Raw genomic sequence first — 27105 nt, forward strand, 5'->3', positions numbered from 1 at the left:
TTTTGCCACACAAAAATGCGTTATTGCGTATTTTCTATGTTTGCGATGTTTTCTTCGGCTCTCGTCGTGCCGCATTCGACTGTCCGAACTGTCAGAGCGAATAATAAACAAAGATGTCGTGTCGACAGGTTTACAAGTTGCTAAACTTGTGTAATCGCCTGGAAAAAGTGAATTTCCTGCGGAGAAATGTGGCTATTTTGTCCCAACGAATGTTCCTCAGTTCACGACAATCACCTGTACACAGTGCCTCAGTCATTAGAGTCCCGGTGAGACACAAATACACCGGGAAGGGAAAGGCAAGCGGCAGCAAAGATGAGGTTAGGTCAGAGAGAATCTTTCTTTGGGCACATTTCTCACCACTTTTGCTCCCTTTCAGGACTCTGACAGTGATGCTGATGAACTCGAGGAGCTCCAGGAGAATGACAAGAATCTAATTAAGTCATCAGTGACGTCCTTGCGAGCTGATTTGCTGATAAGAACTGGATTGGGAACGGCAAGAAAGTGAGCATGATAAGCGAGAGAGTTTTCCGGGGAAAAGTTACTGATAGAGTTTTTGTCTTTGGCAGCAAAGTGGAGACGAAATTCTACGAGGGAAAGATTCGTGTGAATGGTAAGAAGATTCCCAAGAAGAGCTACCATGTGAAGGTGGGAGATGAGATTGATGTGATTAAGAATGTGAGTCCCAACAATCCGGAACACTTGGTGATTTCGAGGCTTGAACTTGTGTCGGCCACTCCCAAGGAGGAGAGCATCTCTGTGCTCTTGAGGCGCTTCAAGACGCTGGTGGTGGACAACTACGACGAGAGGGATGCGTACAAAGAGTCTGATAAGTCCGAAGGCTGAGGGAAGATCGGTTTAAGCGAAGAGTAGTTGAAATAAGAGCCATAAAGTTCTTCCAAAAGTCATTTTAATCATACTTGAAGGGGGCGTCGAAAAAGGGTCGCGTTAGGGTGAATTTGAGGCCATCCACTGCTCCGCTGCTGTTGGCTCTGGTCGCGATGTAGGACAAGTGCGCCGTCTTGTCCGGATAGAAGACCATCGTTTGGACGCAAACAGCCATGCAGATGCCATAGATGAGGCCGCTGAGCGGCAGTTTGTTCACTTCCCTCACCGCTTTGGGGCAATTCTCCTGCGCTAGCAGATATTGCCAGTAAACCTGAAGCATTGTCACGATGCACGTGGTGAAGAGATTGTAGTTCGGCCAAACGGCATAAGCCAAACCGCCCGCAAATCCCGCCGCTATGTTCACGAAGTCCACACTGTGTCCGCTTGTGTAATTCTTCAGCAGGCAACTCGTGAGTCTGTAGCAGCCGATGTAAGCCATGAGGAAGGTCACGAGATTGTAGTTGATGCGCTTTGTGGCCAGCGTGAGGAATTGACTGGGATTGCTCTTGATTCTGCCCAAATTCGCGGTGATATTTCGCAGAATTTCCAACATCAATCCGTAGTTTGCATAGGTTCTCATGCCCTGAAGGATGAAACTCACGCACTTCTCCTTGTGTGTGCAGAGCGTGACGATTTTGCGCACGTCCTCTTCATTGGGCGTTTCGACATTTGTGGATTTGGTGATTTTTGGTGGAATTATGAACCAAAATACGCCCGTCTTGCGCTGTTTTGCCAGCAAATGCAGCAATCCAGCACTGCCACACATGAACCACAGTGTTCCCCACCATTTGGACTTCCGCATCGACTTCATGCAGTCGAAATCCATGAATTTTATGAGGATCTCAAAGAACTGCAAGATATATTAATCCGGTCAAAGCCCCGCTTCTTGCTGCTTAGCAATCAATAGAAATTGAACCACAATTGTGGGGAAAGAAACGCTGAAAGTCACTTACCATGCAAGCGAAAGGATTGGCGTGACCCACGATTGCATTGTTGGGCAGCAAATTCACTGTTTGAGCGCCCAAAAATGTGGGAATCAGAACTGTTGTTGAGTAGTAGCATCGCTTGAAGATGTTGCTGAAATGCAAGATAATTCGGTGTAATTTAACACTTAAGCACTGGCTTGAAGAACTTACTAGAAAATGCAGGACCAGGACATGGCGATGGCGAAGGAAACGTGTCCAATTGCCGAACACAGGAATATGTCGAAGATCCCTTTAAGGATTGCCTTCGTGTAGTTATCTTTGGTCTTCATCACCACTGAAATCTGAAAGCGCAAGGGAAAGATAAATGTGCTTTAAGTTTGTACATCATTTTGTGCCATTTTCACAATTCCTTAATCGTAATCTGATCAAGTTTAATTCGTCTTAAGAAAGGAAATGTTTCTGTCTTGATATTCAGTTGGAAACACTTTAAAAGAATCGAAAAAAAAAGATTCTTATCAAATTGTGAGGTTAGGAATCCTCTTTTTGATCCTTTTGAGGTTATCATAAGAGGATAAAAGGTTGTTATTACTTCAAACTAAGTTCAGATCTAGTTTTTTAAGCGAAAAATTACAAAAAGCTCCGGAAAAGGACATTATTTTCATACGTTAAGTCACTTTTGAGGTTATGTTTGACTTTAAAACATATTTTTCACTCCAAAACTACCATAATTCCGTAAGATTCTTAGCGTGAAATCTAAATTATAGCCATAAGAAGTGGAAATTATTCTAATTTCTGTGCAAGAATCACAAGAACTAATGTTTTAGCTATTTAAATTCAATTTAATTAGTCACATAACCTAGAAAAACATTAATATTGCTTTTTCTTAGCAAAATTGCCCAAAGACAGAAAAAAATGCGTTTATTTAATTTAAAAAGAACCTTTAAGAGCCAATTGTAGCACATGTTTGGATAATTTCATTTTTAAGATTCCCGTTGAACTGTACACCACTTTCAACTGTATTATCTCCCCCTTGGGAAAGACACGAAAAACTCTACCGAACTTTACGAATTTACCATAATTGCGGGAAAGAAGAACTTCACACCGTCAAACGACCAATTTGCCATGTAGTCCAGGAAGGATTGTCCACAGCTGGTGCTCCAGGGATGGATGAGATCCTGACAAGTCCATCCCTTCAGTATCTCATTGACGTATTTGCTGTAGGTCGTCATATTAGCCACAGAACAAGTTGATTGCGCGGTTGGGAATTCACTGAAGAAAGTGTGGCCAAAGCTCAGAGAGTTGCAGTTAATCTAATTAGACGGTGTTTTTGCAGGGTGTAATTATCACTAAATGGCCGAAAGTGGTGAGCAAAAGGAGTGGCGGATAGGAGAACATTTTATTTGCTAATCACATGCAAATGCATCAACAAATTCGAGCGACGCGCGGTCTTCGTGCTCTATGCCAGACCCATTAGCATTGTAGCATAAGACTCTGCCAGCGTGTCGCTTCTCTTCTGTGTGGCGATTGTCATGATTTGGTAGACGTACTTGGGCGTCTCGCCGGGGTTGAAGACGCGACATTGGTAGAGGAAGGCCGAGGCGAAGGCGTAGATGAGTGTGCTGAAGGGCACTTTGTTGAGGAACTGGATGACTCTGGGCTTCTGCTCAGCGGTCTGATTGTAGTGCAGCCAGACGACTTGGATCATGCGACTGAGGCCGAATGAGAAGAAGACGTATTTGGGATAGAAGAGGAATGCAATGCCGGCGAGGAAGCCAGCAATTGTGCTGGTTTTCGGCGAATCAGTCTGCATGTGGCGATTTATGAGGCAATTGCACAGGCTGAAGAGACTCCCGAAGGACGAGAGGAAGAGGAAGAGTCTGTAGTCGAAGTTCTGCAGGAGTTTTGATAGGAAAGAGCCGCTGGAAGAGCTGCTGATGTGAGACACAATTGCTTTCAGCAGAGTCACCATTAGTCCGAAGGTTGTTGTGCGCTTCAATTCCTTGAATGTTTGATGAAGAATTCGATCAAAAAGAGGGATTTTTGGGTCTACAGAATTCTTACTTTCAACACAAAACTCTCACAGGATTCGTTGTGAGAGCAAATGTGTCTCGAAGTGCCGATAATCTTGTCCATCCAACCATTTCTGCCTTCGCGGAAGTGTGAAGTTGAGACATTGTTATCTCCAGGCGCGGGAATGTTGAAGAACCTGCAAAGATTTCATGCAATAAATATGGAAATTCCCTAATTTCATGTCAAATTTCACCAGAATTTCTTAACAGCGCACGACTTGTAAACATAAGCGATCACTGCACTGCAGATCTGAAACATAATTGTCGCGAAGATCGTTGATCTCTTCAGCACGCGAACAACATTGCTCTTGGATGAGCGGAGAAAGTACTCGAGAATCATATTGAAGCCGCCAATTGATTGCATTTCCCTGATGTTGGGCGGCAAGAAGTGGCAAAACAGTGATCCGGTGAGACATGGCAGGAACACAAAGATGCAGTGATGCTTCTTGAGGATGTTGCTGAAATGAAGATCACTCATTTCATCCACTGTCTTTAGCGCACATCACACAATTGTGTGGCTCACAAGAAATAGCAGAACGTGCCGAAGCCGAAGAAGACCATAAAGCACGATCCTGCCATGATGGAGCGCAAGTATTCGCGCAGGATCTTGCTCCAGAACTCCCAACTCCAGCGATCGTACTTCTGCAGCGCCGGAAGCACGATCACTGGGAAATAGTACTGCATACCGCCGATGATTCCATCGCGAAACGTGGTGAAGGCAAAGTGTTCACACGTGACGCCGGGATGTGTGAAGAAGTTGCAGGATTTCTCACCCAAATTCTCGTAGAAGAACTTACTAAAGCCCGCCATTGAGGAGGAGCTTTCCAAGGGGTTGTTTCGCGCTGAAGTGTGAAATGTAAACTGAAGATTGTCGTGTGAAGTTCGGCATCTTAATAAGAATGGTTCGGTGAATAATTAAGTACAGTCTTCCTGTGACGACAAATGTGTGTCGTATATATTACATTTTCACTGTCTCGTGAGCTTCATCAGCCAGCGTCACAACGAGACAGACTGAAGCTTCTTAAGAATTCGCTGAGAAGTGATATTTTGGGCCTTTTTCGAGGCTCAAAAGACACTTTTCGATCATTCAAGATAAGATTTTTCGTGCAAAAAGCCTGATTTTTGCAAATCAACAGTCAATTTTGGTATTTTTTCAAGGATTTTCAATGGTTTCCTTCAGCTTCAATCGATAAATTTGATCCTTAATTGCTGTTATTCATGATTTTCCAGCTTTGCCACTTCCATCAGTCCAAGATTGGACAGAGTGTGCTGCAAGCGACATCAACCTTGTGTGTTTGGGGCGATTGAATGAAATCAGTCGCTAATTACCTATTTGTTCTAATCAGTTCACTCCAATTGAATGTGACACCGAATGAATTGATTCCATTTATTTCTCTCTTTCTTGCAAAAATACATTAGATGTGCTTCTTCTGTGATTGAAAATGGCAAATACTCTAATCTTTTCCCACCACCAATTCTCAGTGGTAAAGTTATCTCTGGTTATTGTGGCAATTAGTTTGAGTTAGTGATTGGATTAGTCGACTTCTTCGACGGTTGGGCCGCGGCCGGAGGTGTTCTGGCCGCCCTGCGGCTGAGCCTGAGGTCCGCCGCCGTGCATCTTGGCCATCACGGGTCCGCACACGCGCTGAGTGTCCTTCAGGTGATCCTCGAACTCTTCCTTCTCTGCCAGTGTGTTGGAGTCCAGCCAGGACATCTCGGACTGGCACTTGTCCTTCACCGTCTGCTTGTCGGCGTCCGTCAGTTTGCCCTGCGGCGCCTCCTCGACAGCCTAGAAAGGGATCGGGTAATTATGAGTTTGTCCTGAAGATCTGGAGAATTGTGACTTACTTGCTTGCAGCTGAAGATGTAGCTCTCCAGGGCGTTCCTGGCGGAGATTCTCTGGCGCTGCTTCTCATCCTCGTCTCTGTACTTCTCCGCCTCCGACAGCATGCGATCGATCTCGGCCTTGGACAGGCGTCCCTTGTCGTTGGTGATCCGGATGTTCTCGGATCGACCGGTGCTGTTATCCTTCGCCGACACGTTCAGGATGCCGTCGGCGTTGAGATCGAAGGTCACTTCGATCTTGGGCACGCCTCGCGGTGCTGGCGGAATGCCGGTGAGATTGAAGGTGCCCAGGAGATTGTTGTCCTTCGTCATGGCGCGCTCGCCCTCGAACACCTGGATCGTGACGGCGTTCTGGTTGTCGCTGTATGTCGTGAATGTTTGCTGTTGCTTGCATGGAATCCGTGAGTTTCGCTCCACCAGCTTCGTCATGACGCCGCCGGCGGTCTCGATGCCCAGCGACAGCGGTGTCACGTCCACCAGCAGCACGTCCTTGATCTGGGAGCTGCTGTCGCCCGAGAGAATGGCGGCCTGGACGGCGGCTCCGTAGGCGACAGCCTCGTCGGGATTGATGGAGAGATTCAGGGCTTTGCCGCAGAAGAAGTCCTGCAGCATCTTCTGGATCTTCGGGATGCGCGTAGATCCGCCCACGAGGACGACGTCATGGATCTGACCCTTGTCCATCTTGGCGTCGGCCAGGGCTTTCTCCACGGGCGCCAGCGTCGATCGGAACAGATCCATGTTGAGCTCCTCGAAGCGCGCTCGCGTGATCTTCGCATAGAAATCCACGCCCTCGTGCAGGGCGTCGATCTCCAGAGAGGCTTCGGTGCTAGACGAGAGCGTCCTCTTGGCTCTCTCGCACGCCGTGCGCAGCCGACGAAGGGCTCTGGCGTTGCCCTTGAGATCCTTCTTGAACTTGCGCGTGAACTCCTCGGAGAAGTGATTCACGAGGCGATTGTCGAAGTCCTCGCCGCCGAGATGAGTGTCGCCGGCGGTGGATTTCACCTCGAACAGCGATCCCTCGTCGATGGACAGAATCGAGACGTCGAACGTTCCGCCGCCCAAGTCGAAGATCAGTACATTCCGCTCACCCTTGAGATTCTTGTCCAGTCCGTAAGCCAGAGCGGCCGCCGTGGGCTCGTTTATAATCCTCTGCACATTGAGGCCGGCAATGACGCCGGCGTCCTTGGTGGCCTGGCGCTGGGAGTCGTTGAAGTACGCCGGCACGGTGATCACGGCGTCGCTGACTTTGCCGCCCAGGTAAATCTCAGCCACTTCCTTCATCTTGATCAACACCATTGAGCTCACTTCCTCCGGAGCGAATCTCTTGCTCTCGCCCTTGAACTCCACCTGCAGCTTTGGCTTGCCGCAGTCGTTGACCACCTGGAAGGGCCAATGCTTCATGTCGTCCTGGATTTTGGGGTCGTCAAACTTGCGCCCGATCAGACGCTTGGCGTCGAAAATGGTGTTCTTGGGATTCATGGCGACCTGTTGAGGGAGAAAAAGGAGAATTTTCCACCTTTGAGCTTGTGTTTTATCCTTTAAATAGCGTAAGATTTATCTTTTTACCATCGTAAATTGACTTTTATTGCTCTTAAGAGAAGTTTATTGTACATAAAGTACATTAAATGTAAGAAATTCATCACACTTTGTGGTGTGTTTCTTGTCTTTTTCGTGAAATATTGCCTTTTTTGCACGTTTAAACCTACAAATTATTGAAAAGACAAGACAAAACAGTAGAAAATGATAAAAATGTCTTGAATAATCTTGTAAAGAATAACTGAATTGGGTGAAAAAGTCCAATATTTCATTCAATTAGCATAATTCTCTCATGATCTTTGACGGAGAGTCTCTTCGCGCTGCCGTGAAACTGCCAAATTTGCGTGATTCACTTAACTAAAAATAATGTGGATATTTTGGAGTTTGTGATGTAACATGAAGTATATTTTATATGAATCTTATTTTTAGTCTCTGTCGCTTTTTCTCACACAATAAAGAAAAAACCGAGCGAATTTTCTAGAGTTCCCTGAACTGAAGACACTTGATTAGGAGGGAAAAGAAATGCATTTTGGGGCTTTTTTCCGCCTGAGTTTGGATTCAAGCTCATCTCTGCACACCCACAAGAATAAGAAGAGTGTAATTGAGTGAATTGAGTGTATTTTGCATACGATTTGTGTGCGTGAATCTGGCGACGCTTCATCGCATCGTTTTATTCCATCTGTATGGCCGCGATTGAGTGATCAATACGCAGTGTGAGAGCGGTGAAATCATTTGGAAAAATGTGCTGAGGCGAATTTGCAATTGAATGGCCATATAGAATGTTTAGGTGTTGACATAATTAATTCAAATGTGCAACACTATAAATTTAATAAAGGCGCAATTCATCTCTCCTGTGCACAAATTGTATCTGCGAGTGATTAACACGTTGTTTTACCAGACATTACACCATATGCCAATGCCTCGGCATCGCCGAGAGACAGAGATGATAATCCCATAAATGGGAAAACAGTGGTGAGACGCACAGAGGCTCCGATTGCGCAATGACATGCGTTAATTGGTGGACTTCTGTGGCACCTGATGGTGCACTTTTTCTCACCTGATTCTTGGCCGCGTCGCCGATCAGACGCTCGGAGTCCGTGAACGCCACATAGCTGGGCGTCGTCCTGTTGCCCTGATCGTTTGCGATTATCTCGACTTTTCCATGCTGAAAGACACCCACGCAACTGTACGTTGTGCCCAAATCGATGCCAATTGCCGGAGTTTTTCCCATCTTAAATCACACCAACACTCTTTTGAGTAATTTGAGGAAGGATTTTAAAGGAGGATTTTTCTCAGCAGAATCCTTTACAATTCTTATTTATTGTAAGATGAGAACTTCACGATTTTCCACTGATCTCACAAAATCACCTCTTCGCGGTCGCGGTTCAAACAAAAATAGAGAATTCTTCACTATGTGCTTCAATTTATGCTGGATATAATCATGACTGTGTGAGTTTTAGTTGCGAAGCGTGAGCAGAAATTCACAGATATTGCAAATGAAGAGTTTTTTCAATTCGCCTCTCAATTTGTTCGCAGAGTTGAGACAGTTGGTGACGAAATGACTTGAAAAAATCACTTTCAAGACGCATTTTGATGCCTTCTAAGAACTGTGATGATTGAGAAGAAGTTTCCATCAAATTCTTGCTTTGGCTGAGATGCGAATCAAAGCCATTGAGAGTTTGACAGGGTTTATCCCGGCTTAATACACATGCATCGCGGAAAACACACAGTAAAACACTTGGTGAATTTGGTGGGAAATTCAGAGTTTACCTAACATTTTATTAATAAAGCTCATTGGTTTTTGTATTGAATGTATAGAGAATTTACTAGAATTCCTAACACACTAACAGCGCGTGAAATTGGACCGAAGATGTACATTTGAGAGCGCGCGAATAGTCAAAAAATGGTGCCTATAAATAGATGTCCGGAGAAGGTGATTTTTACTTTCTTCCTTTGCCCTTCTTCTTCTTCTTCTGCGCCTCTGGCCACGCGAAGCCTCTCGACTTGAGCACATCCTGACAATGTTGGAGAGAAAGTGTGTCTCGAGTATGTTTGTTCGTGAAACAATTGCGCCTCTCACCTGAACATTGTGGCAAACGAAGTAGGCATTCTCCATGGCGGCCTCGTTGAAGATGTCGCCCTGGAAACGGCCGCTCTTGGACTTGCTGGAGGACTTCTTGGACTTGCTCTTCGAGCCGCGGCGCTGCTCCTCGCCGTCTCCTTGGCCGTCGGATGAATCCTTGCTGTTGCGCTTCTTCTTGCTCTTCCCAGCCATTCTCTTCACTGACTTCGCGGAGGATTTTAGCACAATTCGCACACTCTTTTGTGTCTATCGATCCAACAAAGTCACGCTGTGCAATCAATATTTCCACCGCAATATCAACTTCTTCATCGCTGTCGTTAATGCATTAGCATTCCAGAGACTGTCGCAGTTTCGAGGATTCCTTACTTTCTTTGGAATGTGGAACTTTCGTGCAGGAAAAAGCTCAATTTTAGGAACTAACGAATAATACAATTTTATTTGACTAGTCAGAATTTTGCAACTGAACTTCATCACTTTTGCTACAGATGCATTTTTGGCACGAACATTTTTCCTACAATAAACTAACACAGATGAATTATTAGATTCTTTCCCAAAACGAAGTGCTCTCTTGAGATCGGGAAGCGCGGAAGAGTGAGTCTTGAGAGATGTTCTCTTAAGCTAATAGCGCTACAAAGAGACAGATGGCAAGCGCTGAGGAATATTTGACGGCGTCTGCAGATGAAACTTCCTCCTCGTACTCTGTGGGGGCGACGTAAATCAATGGGCGCGAGTTGAGAGGCTGAACGGTGCGGAAGTTGTGGGTGAGGATTGTGCCATTGTTGGTCTTGATGCTCTTAAAGCGCTCCAGCTGCTCAAAGGATATTGGCAGAGATTGAGTGAAAACTGTCCATTGAACCGCCTCGCCTGCAAGAGAGAGAGAGATGAAAAGCTGTGAGAAAGACTGGAAAAGCTTGCGGGAGAGAAAGATTCTTATGCAAAATGTCGATATTCCCGTCAAATATTCAATGCATCGAAACTATTTGTTGTTCTAATGAAAGTTGGCTTGACTTGCTAGAATCTTTACGATCCTGAAATAGAAATTGTGGGTTAACTATAGACTGATATTTGTATCTCAGACCAAATATCTCATGATCGTGCTTTCAAGTGTCTGGCTTTAATATCTGGCGGAGCTTTGAGTTGTTAATTTGAAGATAAATAAAGAATAGTTTAGAATTCTCTTTGCCACAATTTTGGATCATTTTTTCACTGCTTTCTGACCTTTTACAATAATATTTTGGGTCGAAAGTCACAGTCAATATTCTACTGGGGTTCCAAAGGGTGATTTTTCTTGCCATAAAACATCTTAAGCATCATCAATCAAGCGGCAATCAATCACGCTAATAAGCCTTCGCCGGCAAGCCTTTCTTACCACATCCGGGCGTGGTGAGCGAGCCCTCGTAGCGGAAGTACGCGTCCCGATTGCGGGGGAGCAAATCATCCGGCGAGAGTGGCTGCAGCAACACATCCGACATGCCCACCACATCCTTTGCCGTCGTGGCGCTGTCGAGGATGTTTTCCAGGTCAGGATTCGCCTGCGACGAGACGTAGAAGAGCACGCCGAGCACCGCAACGCCATTCCGCGTGGCCACGGCCTCTTGAATCGTGGGGAATTTGCTGTCGAAGTGCACCAAGTGCAGCTCCAGCGCATATCTGGGGGGTGAAAAACAAGGGGTTTTGTTCTATTTCCGACATCCCCATCGACGACACAAACATACCGGCGGCCGTTGATTGTGTGCTCGGAGCCCCAGTGAAAGTGCATTTGCTCCATGACGTACTGCTCGCTTGGCAAACCCCCACCGGAAAGCACCACATTTGGCGGCGATCCAACGTTAATTTGAACTGACGTTGGGAGGAGAGAAGATTCGCATTAGGTCTATGTCAAGTTCACACCTTGCATAACATATATCGAGTGGATCAATCAGCTCAGCGAGTCTCTCCTCGGCGAGCACGAGAGATGCGGGTAATTTGCAGAGAAGTGATAAGCTAGGGGTTGATAAATGTGGCGCAATCGAGCGTGATTCACGCTCATTTAAGCTGTAAAGACTGCGCTTCAAATGCTGCTATTGCAGACAATTCTATTTTCGCACAGGAAGATTTTATTCTTTAAGTGTCTCTGCGGAAAATTGTTAAATTTACATTCAATTTCACGTTTTGTGGTGATAAATGAGATGCTAAGAATGTGTTTAATCAATAACAGTTGAAATAGCTTCTATTGAGCGCAAATAGTATCAAAAAAGGTTAATTTGTACATTTTTAAATCATAAATATCAAAAAATTACCCTCCAAAGCACTTGTTGAGAGGCCAGCATGGCCAGAAAAACGTCAAACAATTTAAAACTCCATTTAAGGAAGAAAATGGACTTTATGAGCGTGAAAATCGCGTCTAAAGATTAAAAAAAAGGCGATAAAAGTCACGTTGATTTCTAAATAATCAAATTCATTTTTAAAATTCAGATTAAGACACAAAAGCGTGGCAATTTGCCGCCCTTTTTGGCGATGCCGGAGCAATAAATTTGAATAAATTGCATGGAGATGCGATGTGGACAATTGAGAAAACCGCAAACGAGTCAATTGATTTGTGAGTGTAGAAAACTTGTGTATAAACAAATTATAGATTTGATTAGTGACTTCAAGTGCTACTTTCGCTACCTAATTGACCCCGCACAGGCGATAAATTCTCACATCTTTCTTTTCGACTATCAACTTTACTCCTCTGCAAACAATTCAATTTGCATTCGCAATTGAATGATTGCGTCTCGTCAATGAGTCTTTGAGACACTCTATCAATTGCAAATTGCATTTCTTGGCACAGAAGAGTTCTTCGTGTGCGTGATTTCTACTCACTTGAGTGGCCGGTGTTGAGCACCTGCGCCCCCTTGATGGGCTCGTCGTAGTCCTCAAAATGCAGGAGTGGGAATTTGCCGCGAACGGACGCTCTGAACGACAGATCCACTGGACTCTGCTTCAGGCCCGTGTCGCACGCGCCGCCCCAGTTTTCCGGGCCTATATTTAATTACAAAGACGCAATATTTATCCCCTGAAAATTGCATGCAAATTTCATCGAGATTTTCGCACAAGTGTTTGTTTTATAAATAAAATTTATTGCTGCATATAATTTGTTGTTTATTGAGCAGCTCTCACATTCGAATTTACTTCTGACTTTAAGGACTTTTGAGAAAATAACATTTCATATGCACGGTTTGCAGATTGCGCGCTTGCAAGAAGGCAATAAACGCTTAATGCGTAACACGAGTTTAAATATAAAGCCAAAAGGCGTCTCACACTTCAGCTTTTCAGCTTCCAAAGCGAATTGACGATATTAATTATGTAAAAATTGTAACGAATTCGACGACTTTCTATACTTCACATGTCAATCAGAGCCATCGCGTCTATTTCTGATGCCCACAAAAGTTTCTCATTAGTGTATTTTTTGCAGTTTCACAGGGAATTTATGCTGAGATTTTTGTGGCAAAAGTCGTGAAATGTGAAGCACTTTTCACAGCAATATTTGAGTGGAATTTGAAAAATTTACTTTTATCACTCATTCCATTAATTGATCATATACTTTTTATGCTCTCTTTAATATCTCGACAGTTTCAATGCCATTCATGACAAACATTCTGAGCATCAAAGCATGTCAGAGGTTAAAGTGAAACCTGAAAGTGTTTACTTTGGCTCAAAGGATCAAAGGATCTTTGCAATATTCATGAACGAGCGCATCTCTGTCAAAAGCACTTCTCAGACGTTCTTTCTGCAATGCTTCACATGCACAATGCTTTTTTCCGGAGTGTAATTATATCTCTCACTAAACAGATCCATTTTTAATATCATTTTAATGAAAGTCCACGCGCTTGATGAGAATCTGAGAGAACAGTTCAGTGATTATTTGCATCACGAAAGAAATTATTATTGCTTCACTTGCTTTTATTGTCATGCTGAAAAATTGCATTTGCAGAGACGAAATGTTGCTGTAAATTTATCTCTTCGCATTTTTAAGGAGTTAAATTTGATGCGAATAATTTGTGCCAATTTGAGCAATTTCCTTTCTCATCCAGAGTTGCAATTTTTAGGATCTTCTTGAGGAGTGAAAAACAGGATGCAAGAAAATGATTGAATTAAACAGTCAGAGCTGACGAATTTGGACTTTTTTCAGCTCAATTTCATGACTTTGGAATAAATAACTCGAATAAACACGAATCAAACATTTGAATTTAATGTTTTAAATATAAAATGCCATTTAATCAATATGATTCTTGAACAGTCTTTGGCATTGATTTTATTAAATCATCATAAAGTTCTTCTAAAAAGCGTAAAAAAATATTTCAGCACATAAAACAGTGTATTTTCTTTGTCGTCTAACTATATTTCACCTCTTTTTGCTTAAAATCAAACACTTTATTCTTGTCTCAGTCTTGGCAGAAGAGCGGAGATTTGTGGCTGTCGTAAATGTAGGTGAATTTCATTATCCGGACAATTGGGGCGTTTGTCCATTGAGTGAGTAAATCTTGCAACGATTGGACAGAATCACTGGTGATAAGAGCAATTTACCAATATATTATTCCATTTGTCAACGACTTCGCAACAGCCCTGCTGAGTCTCCGCTCTTGGCCGTGACTGAGCAAAGATCAGCGTTATCAGCAGTGCAGATAAGGAGTGCATTAGACTTACCAACGACTTCGCCATTGGGCCTGGGCGTGGGATATCCCCAGTGGGAGGCGAAGCTGACGCCGCTGGCTGAAAGTCAAAGGGAGAGTTTCTGAGTCTCTTCATCATGGGAAATCTCTGAAATATGCAACTAGTGCAGAGATGAAGAGCGTGAGTCAAAGGAAATGCGGCGATTTCTGCATTCTCACGAGATTATGCTATTCTTCGCATGCAAATTGCATGGCAAATTGCTCTGGATAGTGTAAATTTCCTGGCCACAGGAAGTGAAATTGACGATAATTGGTCTCACTTGGGGATTTATTGTTGTCGCTCGCGGAAATAAGCGATGATATTTCAAGAAGCAAAAATATATTAAAATGCTCTCTAAAATTAGACATCTCTTTCTCAGTAAATTGCGGAAAAAAACAGAATTTTTTCACCCTATAAATTCACGATTGCCTGATAAAAGACCTCAGAAGAAATTCTTGCAGATTATGCTAAAGCGATGGAGTTGCGGAAGAGACACACGTTTTCGGTTTTTATTGCATTTTACACCGCAAAGCAAGAAAATGTATTATTATACAATTGTTTTATGGTGATGGAGCCAAAAGAAGATTTACGAGCGCCAAGAAAAACACACTTAATCTTATCATTGGGCATCATCTATGCAGAAAATGGGACCAAATATCATGCTGATGACGAAAATATGGGGCTTTTAAGGAGTCTCGATGGCTGATGCAGAAGATCCGGGCAGAAAATGTCGCATTCTGAATGGATGGTTTTATTGGTTTTAATGCATTTCATGAGCATTTGGAATGTTTTGTCAATAGGAAAATCATGAAATGGAAATACTTAAAGTGACAATAAATTTTAGTGTGAAAGAAAATAGCTAAACATTAATATTTGTCATGTTTGCATAAAGAGGAACAGGAAAATGAATTATTCAAACATTTATGGGGAAATAATTACTAATTAAACTTCTATTTTGCACATCTTTTGCTCTTTTGCGGCACCAATTATTCCCTCTAATTTTTTTCTTATTGATTCGGCATTTTCTGCACTGATTTGTGAGCCTAATTTGCACATTCACGCACCTGAACACAACAGCAAGACCGCTAAATGCCACATTTTCCTGCGGTAATTTTTTCCTAATTTGCAATGCTCTCGAGAACTATCGAGGATTCACACGCGCTTTCCCTGAAACTTCCGACAAGCACAGATCTCAGAACCGCTCCGAGCATCCACTGTTCTGCATCTGAGCGCGCGTTCTGCAGTGAACTAAGCTGTGGGGAGAAAATCTGAGGGCTTTTATATAATCATCAACTGCTGAGCATTTGAGATATGGCGAGTTCTGGCGATGAAGGCGGCATTCTCGTGACACTTTTGCATTATGCCTGCGGAATAGTGCAGAAATTTGATTGACTCACGGGGCGGAGGGGGTGCAAAAGAATGCCGGTGGGCGCAAAGGGTGGGAAAAATGAAATTGCGGTGAGTGAGAATGTGATGCAAACCGTTGGGGCGTTTTTAAAAGGGAGAAAAAACATAGAATAGTGGGCAGCTTTGGCCGTGTTGTGCACAGATGGCGCGTCGCGGGCGATTGTCAGTGCAGTTCCACGACTCGTCGCTGTTTGGCGAATGCGCTGCGTGCAGTAGTGAAAAACAAAAAAAAGCTTGAAAAATGGACGAACTAGCGGTGGAAGTTTGTGGCGAAAATGGAGCATATTATAAGGTGTGTGGGCCCCAGGAGTGCTGTCGGGGGAGTGAAGAGTGCGTGAAGTACGGCCGGGGCACGGCGTGGGGGCGCTCACGCGGCCGCTTGGGTGTGAAAGAGCGACCGGCAAATGGCAGCATTGCGAGTGGAGACGTGTGTGACGCCGCCATGTCCGTGTCCGGAATGTGACAGGGCGTGAATATTTTCTCTCGCCCAGCGAGTGCGGCGCGCTCGAGGGGGCCGCGGCGGGCGGGGGGAGGGCGCAGGGCGCCTCCACTGGGCACCGGGCGGCGCGAGGGCGCGCCCCGGCGCCCGCGGAGGCCGCGCGGTCCGGGAGTTGAACAGCCTTCTGACCAACACATTCTTGACTGAAATATTCTCTTTTTGCATAAATCATCGTCCCCTTTTGAGCCGCGCGCTGTGTGTCTGAATAATTCGTGTGTGTGAGGAAGGAATTGAATTTCCATTTTGTCTCTCTCTCTCTCTCTGTCTCGGCCACCTTTTCTCAACTCCTTTTTCTCGCCCATTCACGCCGCTTCTCTTAGGGTGTTGTCACAGACGTCTTCGACGACGGCGTTAAGGTTGCGTTCGAAGAGGAGTAAGTAGCCCGCGCCCGCGGCGCCGCGGCGGAGTGTCTCACGCTCGCTGTCCTCTGTCTGTCTGTCTTTGCAGTTGGCAGGAGGAGTCCAAGTTCCACTTCAACCTCGTGCGCTTCCCGCCCGCCGATCCCAACAGCAGCCTGCCGCAGCTGGCCGAGGGCATGGAGGTGGAGGTGTACTCGCGCTCCAACGAGCGCGAGGCGTGCGGCTGGTGGATGGCGTCCATCAAGATGATCAAGGGCAGCTTCCACGTGGTGGAGTACCTCGGCTGGGATCACAGCTACACAGAGATCGTGCCCGTGGAGCGACTGCGATTGAAGAACACAAACCTGCCCATCAATGCCAAAACCTTTCACCGATTCGAGATCGAGGTGCCGGAGGACTTGCGGGACTATGCCAAAGTTGAGGGTGTCGACAAGGAGTTCCAGAAGGCCGTGCGCGCCCTCGTCTGCCGCTACGTCCCGGAGCGCGGCATCTACAAGTTCATTTCGAAGAATGAGATGTCACAGAAGCGCGCGCTCATGATGCAGGACATGCACTTCCGGAATCTCAGTCAAAAGGTCAGTTAAGCCGCGGGCCGCAAATGTTCTCTGCTTCACTCTGTCTTTCTCTCTCTTCTCTTTCTCGGATCACGCAAAGGTAACACTGCTGAAGCGAACGGAAGAGGCTGCGAGGCAACTGGAGTCGACTAAATTACACAATTCTGGAGGGTGAGTCTCGCTTTGCCAATTTCCATCAATTCTCCACTGAAAGTGCAACGAAAGTTGTCGGTTTTTTCCTTTTCTCTTTCTCTCTCTCTCACTCTCTCTCGCTCTCTCGCGTGATGGAGAAACTCCAATAAGTCTGCAGAAACTGTGATTTTCTCGTCTGTCATCTGGAAATGTGATGCAATTTATGCTTTTTTTCTCTCTCTCTTCCTAGTTTAAAGAGACAATGAGTCGCGCTGAATCACAGTTCGCACAGGCTTATCACTGGTTTCTTATCATGTGATGTTATAGTAAAGTTTCTCTCTTTTTTTGATTCTCTATAAAATTGAAAGATTTTCCGAAAATAGATTTGTTTATTGCCTTTTAATGCTCAGTGATTAAAGTAAACATTTTATAGGGAAAAACACATTAAGAAATGTTGCCTAATAAGATGAAATTTTTTTTTGAGTCATTTTTATCACTTCATTTGTGTGGCGATTTTTCTGTTTTTCGAAAATCGTGGAGAAAATGTGGCAAAAATCTTGGTTATGTAACTCTATAAGAAGAAACTATATTTATAAATAACTCTTCCTGAGTGTCTTTCGCAATTCCTCATCAGAAGAGGTTGATTTTTTGGTATTTTTGGAAAGTTCGAATTCTGCAAAACATCCAAAAGGCAAATTTGATAGAAGAAAGAATAGAAAAATTGCGATTTTTGATATTTTTATGGCAAATTTTCTCACGTGCTGAAGAAGTCAATGAACTCAAGCAATTTTATCAGCGTTCATCGCGCAATCTTAGAATATAATTCTAGTTCATTTTCTTGGTAGAAATAATATGAAGCAGTTTATTGGCAGATTGCAATAGCTGTGAATGCGCAATTTGTGCAAGAATATAACCTTTGTTTAAATGGTAACTTGAGGCTCTTTTGCACGCGTGTTTTGATTTTGAACCTTGACAAAACTGTGTGAATTGAGAAAGAAGGAAAGAGTTGCTTTGAAGTCTTGCTTATTGCGCGTCGCGGAATGTTAAGGTTTTCTTTTTATTTATATAATTATTAATAATAATAATATTAATATTTGCGCTTCTCCTTTGCATATAATTTCGTCAATTTTCGCACCACACAATGATTTTCTCTCTCTCTCTCTCTTTTCCTCTCTGCAATTGTAGATATTCGGATGAATTCAGAGTACGTGAAGATTTGATGGGACTCGCGATTGGAGCGCACGGTACTAATATTCAGACAGCTCGGAAATTGGATGGCGTTCTTCATGTGGAGCTGGAGGAGAATACATGTACATTTAAGATATTTGGCGATGTAAATATTTAATTTATCTATTATCCAAGCGATAGGGTGGCGAAGTGTTGACTGTTTCTCTCTCTCTGTGCAGTCGGACGAGGCTGTTAAGAAGGCGCGATCGCTGCTGGAGTACAGCGAAGAGTCCATCCAAGTCCCGCGCAGTCTGGTGGGGAAGGTGATCGGGAAGAATGGGCGCATAATTCAGGAGATTGTGGACAAGAGCGGCGTGGTGCGGGTGAAAGTGAGTAGAATGACTTTTACACCCTCCGCACAAATGATGTTGAGAACGAATGGGAGTATTCACAGATTGCTGGCGACAATGACACGCAACAGAGTATTCCTCGTGAGGAAGGTCAAGTTCCTTTTGTCTTCGTGGGCATCGTTGAGAATATTGCCAATGCCAAGGTACTTCTGGAATACCATTTACAGCATCTGAAGGTGAGAGACTCTGACTTACTGCTTTTTCTCTGCATTTAGAATTGAATTGTCGACAATTTTGGGCTCTAAATTGTGTCCAGAAATAGATTATTAGCGCCTAAAGTGCACTTTTCAGTATTTTATCGTACTTTTTCCAGGAAAAACTTGAAATTGTTACGAATTTTTGACACTGAAATGTAAATGAGATTTTTGGTATCACTGAAAATCCTGAGAATTTGGAGATTTTGAGGGTTTTGTTCATTTCCATGCCTAATTTCTAAGGATTTAAGAGCGAAAGATTCAGAAATTTCATTTCCAGAGCATTTTCTAGGGGAATTTAGGCTTAAATCCTTTCATTTCCTACTCAAAAATTGTAATAATTGATGACAAAACCAATCGACAATCTTTTAGAAGAACAGTTGATTGAAGATGTTCTCTTTGTGTGCTTTGGAGAAGTGACTGAAAGTGTTCTTGTTTCTCTTTTCCTCTTCATGCTGTGCAGGAAGTTGAGCAACTCCGTCAGGAGAAACTGGAGATTGATCAGCAATTGCGTGCACTTCAGGGCTCGTCGCTGGGCTCCATGCAGAGTTATCCATCGTCCAGGCGATCTGAGCGCGGCTACAGCAGTGATATGGACTCGATGAATCGTGCTGGGCGCGGAGCACCGCGCGGCGGACGAATGCGTGGCCGCGGAAATCCGCGATATCATCCATCTGGTAATGATTTCTCCTCGCAAAACACCGTCGATGACTTTAGTTACACTAACATGAGTGAATTCACGCCATCCGCAAGTGCGGCGGACGCGCATCAGGCTCAGTATCATCAGCATGGCGGCGGCAGCGGCGGCGGCGGCGGTTATCAGAAGGGCGGCGCGATGGGACGCACGCGACTCAGCGGCGACAGGCGGAAGTCTGGCGCCGCTGGCTCAATGTCGCAGCGCGGCGGCAAGAGTCGTGGCAACGGACTGTCGTCTGGCGCCGCCGCTGCCACTGTCGCCGGCGCGGGTGATGCTGAGCCTGATGACGGACAAGATGGCAGTGTGAGCCACACAAATGTCATGAAAGCATCGAGAACTTCTGCTCTTAGTGACAGAAGAGTTCACGCAGGTAACAAAAATACAATTTCACACACAAAAGTAGATGAATGAGAATTGAGAAAAAATAGTGAAAAGGATTTTTCTTTGTGTCGAAAAAGAGAGACTTGAATTTTGGACTGTTAAGAGATTTTGGCAGAGTGTAAATTTATTATTATAACAAGAAAAAAGGGTGATTTTGACTTGATGTGCTAAAAAGTTGAATGAAGAAGAATTTAAATATTACTATAAAGTAATTTATATTTAGAGTACAATATTTTTTGCCATTAACAAGCAAAAGGAAAAAAAATGGTTCTTTTTTTTCCTCCTTTCTTCATATCTTTAATAATGCTTTTACATGAAATGTAAAGATTAGAAAAAAGCATATAAGAAAGTCAAAATCAAGAGCCTAATAATTATTTCAAGATGATTTCTATAACTTATTTTTTTATTTGTTTCTTGTAAGTGAATGAAAAAATGTCTTGTTTTATTTTTTTGAATATCTTTGTGATATGTTTTGTTTTTCTTCTTTCTTTGTGTTGCATTTTGTTGTTTTCTTTTTTTTTAATTAACGTTCGTCAGTTTTCTCTTTTGCACTTTGATTCATTTCATTAACAATTTCATAATAATAATATTGCTAACATTTGTGTAAGACTGACATTATTTAAAAAATTGAAAAAATGGTACAAGTTTGTGTGGAAGAAAAAAAAATCAGTGTTTCTCAAAGAACCTGAAATGACGAAAGAATCTAACAAAAAAATCGATGAGTTTTTCCGTTCTTTTGTAGGATTAAATATGATTAGAGTAAATTAATTAACATTAAGCACTTTGTAATTAAGTAAAAACATAGATTTTAATGGTGTTTTCTCTGTACATAAACTTCCTACTATTTTTTAGATCTTGTGTAACAACTAACCAAAACAATTTACATTAATTATTCTAACATTGTTGTAATTCTTTTCACCTAAAAAAAACAAAAACACTAAAATCACTTCTTCTGAAAATGCACACAATTCGGAAATTTCCCACAAACACACACACAATGAGAGAAAGTAATGCAATGTGAATCGATAGAGCGCTTAAAAACAGTTTGCCAATTGATTTCCTCTGCACGCAAAGACGGAGGATTTATTTACTTTCGATCCGCGCATTATGTAAAAATGCGTTTAATCAATAATAAGAGTTGAAGTTTGATGGGCAGAAAATGCACAGCATTTTGACAGTCAGACAGAATATAGAATGGAATTGCGTTCGTTCACTTGGCATTGATGGACGCTGGAGGTCAAAGATGATGATGACGGTGATGATGATGATGATGATGATTGCCGGGAAGATTGGATGAAGAGAGTCTATTAATAATATTTGGCCAAAATGCAATTCAACACATTCTCGTGCATAAGGTTGATTCTTGTGCAATTATTTCGAATTAATTTTAATAGAGCAGAAATGCGTCAAATCTGTCGTGGCAATAATAAAATTAAAATTGGCACAAAACATTTTCACTGCAAAATGAGTGAGAAATTTATAGTTATTGATAGAAAATGCAGTAAAAAAATAAAATTGCCACAATTGACTGTCTTTTTTTTCTTCTCTTGTCACAAAACACAAAACAGAATTAAACCAAACGGAAAAAAATGATTGAATAATTGCAAAAAAAAATGGTCACGCTTGAAAAATGCGCAAGAAAAACACTTAAGAAATAAAACATATTTTTAAGAATCTTAATATTAATTGAATTTATGATGAAAATAATTTTTTCATTAAACAAAACTTCTTATTCTCACTTTTTGTTTCACCTTAATTTTTTTCCTTTTCTTTCAAATAAAAGGATAAAAATAATTTTGTATAATATTGAATAAATTTTCTTGATTAGATTTTAAGATTCACAAAATTTATCGTGTAGAAAGAAGAAAGAAAAAAATGTGTTAGAAAAAGAAACACACGATAAATTCACTTTTATTTCTCTATTTCACTGAATTTTATCACATTGATTTTTTCTTCTTGAATTTTTTTTTCTTTTCTCTTTTCAATGGGAAAATATGTTAAGAATAAACATTGTTTAATTGGCAGAAGAAAAAAAAATGTCTCGAGTGTCTCGACGAGAGAAATGTTGTGCCCTTTTTCTGTATATTTATTTACTGTGTTTTTCTAATTATAAATTAATGAATTTCTTGACATTTTGATGTCTTTTCAATCTCTAATAAAAAATTAAACTTTGGGCCACATTTGAAGTCCAGACACAGTGACAAGAAAATGGTCCAAAAGTGCGCTTTTTCGCATTGCAAAACACAAAGAAAAAAGAGCAAAAAAAAGCCAGAGATTTCGACGAAATTGTATTTTTGTTACACAACAAATTCGATAGAAAAGAATATTGAGAAATGATGATGAAAAAAAGGGCGCAATGTTGCTGTCTGTTGAGATTGTTTTCGATTGTCTTGCGTTTCTTATTGGCAATCTTTCTCTTCTGTTTTTCATTTTTCTTCCTTTTTTTCGTCTTCCCTTTTTGATTATCCGCTGTGTTTTGCCTCTTTTTGTCCCTGCTGAAGAACAAAAAAAAAAAAGTGGTTTTGTGACTAATTTCATGCGCGATTCTCGCCTTTTTCTTTCTCACCACAATTTTGCAGACTCGAGACGTCGCGAGAATGCCGACGAGGATTATCACGCACGCGGCGAGCACAAGCGCAGCTACATGGACGGCAGTGGCGCTGAGGGTGGAAGTCGAGGCGGCGCCGGCGGCAGCCGCGGCGGGAGCAGCTTCGAGAGGGGCGAGCGTCGCGGCGGACGCGGCGGCAACGATCGCAGGCCCGGCGAAGGAAGGCGGGATCCTCCAGAGTACGGCGCGACTCGAGGCGAGAATTTCCACCATCAGCAGAATCACGAGGAAGTGCGCGAGAGTCGAGACGTGAGCAGTGTTGATCGAGGTGGAAAAATGCTTTTCTTGAGTGTGTAATTTTGTGGACTCTTCTTTACTAACCGGCGCTTCGTCTTTGTCTTCTTCAGCAGATAGTCAATCATCGACAGAGGGCGGCGGTGTAAATAATCGACGACGACGCCGTCAGAAGAATACGACGCATTCAAGTAAGATGCTTTCTTCAGACTATTAAACACTGATCTTTGATTATTTCTTGAAGAAATCCATTGAAAATTATTCACTAGTCGATAATTCAAAGCCAAGACAGTTTCTTTTAGACAAGAAGCGAAAGTTTAGTATCAATTTTAACGCAGAAAAATGTGAAAAACATAGATTTTGTATTTCTAAAAGCTTTTATTCCTATTGATAATCGACTAAAATCCCAATTTATTGAAGTTTTGCTAAAAATAGTCAAATTTTAGATGATTTTCCAAGTGATTTTGACATGCTTAGACTTTATTTTGACCAGTAAACAATTCAAAATGATCAATTTTTATTTAATCTTATTGGCAAACAAGAGTAATTTCCCTCATTCTTCATTTTCTTGCTCATTATTTGCCTGAGTTCAGAGTGAAAAAGGACTTTTTCTCTGTTAATTTGCAGCGAATGGCATTGCCAAGCAGGCGACGAGCATGAATGCGAGCTCAATGAGTAATCCTGGCAGTGGTGAGACTGTGGAGAAGGCTTCGGGCGCACAAGGCGGCAACAGCAGCGGCCAGGCGGCGGCGACAGGCGCGAACAGCGCCGCTCCGGCTGGTGGGAATCCCAATCCGAAAGGACAACGAGAGCCGCGCAACCGCCGCGGCGTGGGCGGCAGCAAGCATCAGGCGAAGGGTGGCGCAGGAGCCGCCGCGACGCCCGCGGCGGCCGGCGATGATCTCTCTGCTGCCGCCGCTGCCAAGCCAGTTGCGCCGGAGTCAAATCACATCATCAACGGTGCAGCCTAAAGTGGACACAGAGGACACATGACAGAGCAGCACACAAAACACACGAAAACAGGCGATTGGCGAGAGAGAGAGAGAGTGAGCAGGAGAGGGAGAAAGAGAGAAGAGAGCGATGGGCGGACGCGATAATATCTATCACACACCACATAAATATTTCGACTTAATGAATTACCGAATTTGAGAGACACTTGATCTTAACCCGAAGAGCAAAATTGCGCTATGTATGGAGAAGAGAGAGAGATAACACAAGATCACATGCATAATATTGTAGACAAATTGATGTCTTTTTTCTTTAGTAAAAAAAAGGGGATTTTTTTTCGTTGATTTTCCCAACCAAAGTCACAAGTTGAATTGGAAGAATTTGACAATATATATATTTCCTTTGGTTGATAAATCTGGGTTTCTTTGTTTCGATGGGAAAAGCAGTTAAAAAGAAGAAAAAATTGTATAATTTCTTTGTGAAGATGAGGGAGAAAGAAATGAAGTTAAATTATGTGTGGCTCAATTTGAAAAGATTGAAGCTTGAAAAAAACATTGAAATACAAGATGAAATATTCAAAAAGAAAAAAAGAAGAGAAATATCTTTTTCGAAGATAATCCCGAGAAGTGAAACTGCAGCTGAAGAAGAATGGCAGATGATCTTGAAGAGAGAGAAAGAGATAAACAGCAATGCAAATTTCTTATCGTAGAGAAGTGTTTCACATAATGATCACACACTTATTCAGTTGTGTAGTGTTGTTATGCAAAGATTGATGAGCATAAAATTGAATATTTATCCCCCTTTTTGTCATAATATTTTTGGTTGTTTATTCAATAACTATTCTTACTTTTACTGCTGGCTTCAAAATAATAATGAAAATGAAGAGAAAAATACATCATAAAAATAAAGAGAGAAAGAAAGAGAGAAAATTTGTGAAACAGAAGGGAAGAAAATGTGAAATTCTGGACTAAGAACTCAAAGTTAAAATCTAAATAAGTAACAAATGATTACACGCTGTAGTGAAGAAGAAGAAGAAGATGATGATAAAGATGAAGATGAAGAATTTAAGTAAGTGAGCTTTTTGTACTACTTTCTTATCATGCGAGAGTTCTATAATCAATTTTTTTTCTTTTTTCCCCCAATTTCAATTAAAGCCTCTGTATTTTTATTTTGTTCATTTCCACCAGTATATTTAATAATAATAATGGAAATACAAGTTTTTCTTTTCCTCTTCTTTGATGAACTGATATAATTACGAATGATAGAACTGTTTTTTTTTGTCAAATCCTAGGATTATAAATATTTGCTATATTCGATGATGATAATGATGATGATAAATGGAAAGAATTGTAATGAACAATGCGCGAAGGGAAGATTAATTTAAAAACGCTGAACGTGTTTAATGGAGAGATAAATGATTTATTTTGCTGATTTACTAACACCTTCCTATGACCACACTTTAGTGACTTTAGTTATGTAGGATGTTTGTTTCTTTGGTGCGCAAGGAATTTTGCGATTGAAAAGCAGGCTTAAAAAAATATTGAGAGAAAATTAAAAGGATTGTTTCTTGATTTGCGACTTTTTTTGTACGACATTTTTTCGTCTTTCAAAAGGGTGAAAACAAGAGAGAGAGAAAAACACACGAGAGAAATAAATAAAAAAAAACTCTTCTCATCTATTACATTAGTTACAATTTACATTTTTTGCAATGTAGAGAGAAAAACAAAAAATGGAGAGTAAAGAAAAAAGGAAAGGAAACATTTTTAAAGAAGAAAAGATGTAACACTTAAAAACAGAGCATAGATTCTTATAATGTAATAGCATTTTGAGTGTTTATTGACGTGGAGAAAAAAAAATACAATGCGAAAAAAACATGAGTATAATTAATGGCAAAAAAATATGAGAAAATGAAAATAATGGAAAAAAACCCAATTTTGTCTTTGAGGATGAAAAAAAATGAATATGAAAACCAACATTGTACATGGAATTTACTCTACTAATGCCTTCAAAGTATTTCATTTATTTAAATACACAGAAAAATAACGGATACAACCATGTATATTTGAGGTGAGTAAGAGAAAAAAAATGAGAGCGAAAGAGGGAGAGGATAAACAAGGAAAAACGAGAGTAAAATGAAGCATGGGAAAAAAAGAAGGGAGAAGAAAAAGAGTAAATGAAAATGAGGATATGAAAAAAAACACATGATTTGAGACAATTTGGTATTTTATAAAGGAATAAAAAAAAAGATGAAAACAAGTAAAATCAAATACACACATGATTTTAAATGAAATGAAACGGTTACAATTACTACATTAAATAATGATTAATATAATTCAAACCTTACTATTAATTAAATTAAAAATAAAATTCGTAATAAATTTATTTGTTGTATATAAAATACGTGTGATTTTATTGGCTTCACCTGTGCCTCTTCGCACGCGCGCTTTTGCATTTACAGCCGGAGACTTTCAGGGGTGTTCATAGGGAGGAAAATGTGCTGAAGATTTGTCGGGGAAAATTTCAAATTCCTTGTTTATTTAGGTTCAAATCCGGCCGAGCAGATGGTGAATCACGTCGACGCACTTCTGCCATCCGAAGCAGTCAGACTTGTGAGGGAAAATTAGATGAAATTGCACAATAAAATAAGATCCTTCGCCAAGGGAAGATGTGAAGAAAATATTCACTGTAATTTAACTCTTGGCGGATTTACTGACTTTTCAGATGATTTTTCACACGCGCAGCACTGAAATCAGACACAATTTGGTCGGCAAAAACTTCAGGAGTTGAAGAATTTCCTCTGAATTTCGCGTAAAGCTTCTCAACCATCAAGTGCGTAACTTCTTAAGTGTTCTTTGGGCAAAATGTGTGAATGTGATTTGAAATTCATCTGCATTGTTTATTTATCACAGCAAAATTCACACTGGCTTCCGAGATTCACTTCAAGGGGGAGATAATTGCCTTAAATAAGGACACTCCTTCGTAACACCTTCATTACATAAGATTTTGAGATCATTTCTACAATCTCTTAAGTTTCCATCCGATATTTCTATAGGAATCCTCTTTAAATCGCTTTTTTGGGTATCTTTTCTAATCATAACCTCAAAATATCACGAAAAGGACTTTAAAAACTACGTTTAAAAGCTTTCTAGATCACGAAATCAGTTTTTATTTATTCTTAGAGTCAAAATCGTCAAAAAAGTTTTCATCATCACCATTTTCCAAGTTTTAATGACTCTTTCTGAGGTTATGTTCGACTTTAACACAATTCGCAGTGTTTCTTGGCATCAATGTCACAGAAAATCAATGTTTATTGCATGCAAATGCAGAATTGTGCCAAAGACTGTCGAATTGATGTATTACAATGTGAATTATTCAATAAAACTGTCCTAGATTCGTCACATAACCTAAAAAAAATAATTACTGTGATTGTTTTAACGTTAAAAATTAGAGAAAATCCAACGAAACGAGATAATTTGGCAGTAAAAAAACACTTTGAT

The 27105-nt window shown here is 41.6% G+C and overlaps 7 protein-coding genes across 9 annotated transcripts; 2 read left to right on the forward strand and 5 right to left on the reverse strand.

Moving 5' to 3' along the window:
- Positions 1 to 109: 109 nt before the first annotated feature.
- Positions 110 to 901, forward strand: LOC132264350 (mitochondrial transcription rescue factor 1). The gene is made up of 3 exons (XM_059764518.1): positions 110 to 317; positions 377 to 501; positions 567 to 901. Exons 1-3 carry the CDS (start codon positions 114 to 116, stop codon positions 841 to 843), a joined length of 606 nt encoding a protein of 201 aa, XP_059620501.1. The 5' UTR covers positions 110 to 113; the 3' UTR covers positions 844 to 901.
- Position 902: 1 nt separating this feature from the next.
- Positions 903 to 3065, reverse strand: LOC132264332 (uncharacterized). The gene is made up of 4 exons (XM_059764492.1): positions 2885 to 3065; positions 2022 to 2152; positions 1839 to 1962; positions 903 to 1735 (listed from the first exon to the last, which is right to left on the reverse strand). The coding sequence occupies exons 1-4, from the start codon at positions 3038 to 3040 to the stop codon at positions 908 to 910; spliced, it is 1239 nt and encodes a 412-aa protein (XP_059620475.1). The 5' UTR covers positions 3041 to 3065; the 3' UTR covers positions 903 to 907.
- A 163-nt stretch (positions 3066 to 3228) lies between these two features.
- On the reverse strand, positions 3229 to 4245 carry LOC132264342 (transmembrane protein 135-like). Its single transcript, XM_059764504.1, has 3 exons — positions 4075 to 4245; positions 3873 to 4017; positions 3229 to 3810 (listed from the first exon to the last, which is right to left on the reverse strand). The coding sequence occupies exons 1-3, from the start codon at positions 4242 to 4244 to the stop codon at positions 3268 to 3270; spliced, it is 858 nt and encodes a 285-aa protein (XP_059620487.1). The 5' UTR covers position 4245; the 3' UTR covers positions 3229 to 3267.
- A 1008-nt stretch (positions 4246 to 5253) lies between these two features.
- Positions 5254 to 8648, reverse strand: LOC132264599 (heat shock 70 kDa protein cognate 2). The gene is made up of 3 exons (XM_059764849.1): positions 8319 to 8648; positions 5729 to 7210; positions 5254 to 5669 (listed from the first exon to the last, which is right to left on the reverse strand). The coding sequence occupies exons 1-3, from the start codon at positions 8490 to 8492 to the stop codon at positions 5415 to 5417; spliced, it is 1911 nt and encodes a 636-aa protein (XP_059620832.1). The 5' UTR covers positions 8493 to 8648; the 3' UTR covers positions 5254 to 5414.
- Positions 8649 to 9015: 367 nt separating this feature from the next.
- LOC132264601 (small lysine-rich protein 1) lies at positions 9016 to 9639 on the reverse strand. The gene is made up of 2 exons (XM_059764851.1): positions 9342 to 9639; positions 9016 to 9276 (listed from the first exon to the last, which is right to left on the reverse strand). The coding sequence occupies exons 1-2, from the start codon at positions 9534 to 9536 to the stop codon at positions 9202 to 9204; spliced, it is 270 nt and encodes an 89-aa protein (XP_059620834.1). The 5' UTR covers positions 9537 to 9639; the 3' UTR covers positions 9016 to 9201.
- Positions 9640 to 9751: 112 nt separating this feature from the next.
- Positions 9752 to 15263, reverse strand: LOC132264600 (carbonic anhydrase 1). The gene is made up of 6 exons (XM_059764850.1): positions 15083 to 15263; positions 14013 to 14078; positions 12189 to 12347; positions 11060 to 11183; positions 10714 to 10994; positions 9752 to 10208 (listed from the first exon to the last, which is right to left on the reverse strand). Exons 1-6 carry the CDS (start codon positions 15114 to 15116, stop codon positions 9958 to 9960), a joined length of 915 nt encoding a protein of 304 aa, XP_059620833.1. The 5' UTR covers positions 15117 to 15263; the 3' UTR covers positions 9752 to 9957.
- Positions 15264 to 15596: 333 nt separating this feature from the next.
- Positions 15597 to 25469, forward strand: LOC132264597 (fragile X messenger ribonucleoprotein 1 homolog). 3 transcript variants are annotated; one of them, XM_059764846.1, is made up of 11 exons: positions 15597 to 15717; positions 16245 to 16297; positions 16372 to 16858; positions 16938 to 17008; positions 18155 to 18302; positions 18376 to 18525; positions 18582 to 18722; positions 19204 to 19417; positions 22398 to 22694; positions 22774 to 22851; positions 23288 to 25469. In XM_059764846.1, the coding sequence occupies exons 1-11, from the start codon at positions 15667 to 15669 to the stop codon at positions 23629 to 23631; spliced, it is 2034 nt and encodes a 677-aa protein (XP_059620829.1). In that variant the 5' UTR covers positions 15597 to 15666; the 3' UTR covers positions 23632 to 25469. The 3 variants fall into 3 exon arrangements, with proteins under 3 accessions (XP_059620829.1, XP_059620830.1, XP_059620831.1); XM_059764847.1 differs by having other exon boundaries at positions 22777 to 22851; XM_059764848.1 differs by having other exon boundaries at positions 18591 to 18722.
- The last annotated feature ends 1636 nt before the right edge of the window (positions 25470 to 27105 follow it).

The sequence above is a fragment of the Phlebotomus argentipes genome, unplaced genomic scaffold, assembly GCF_947086385.1.
Source record: "Phlebotomus argentipes unplaced genomic scaffold, Phlebotomus argentipes genome assembly contig_2, whole genome shotgun sequence".
NCBI lineage: Eukaryota > Metazoa > Arthropoda > Insecta > Diptera > Psychodidae > Phlebotomus > Phlebotomus argentipes.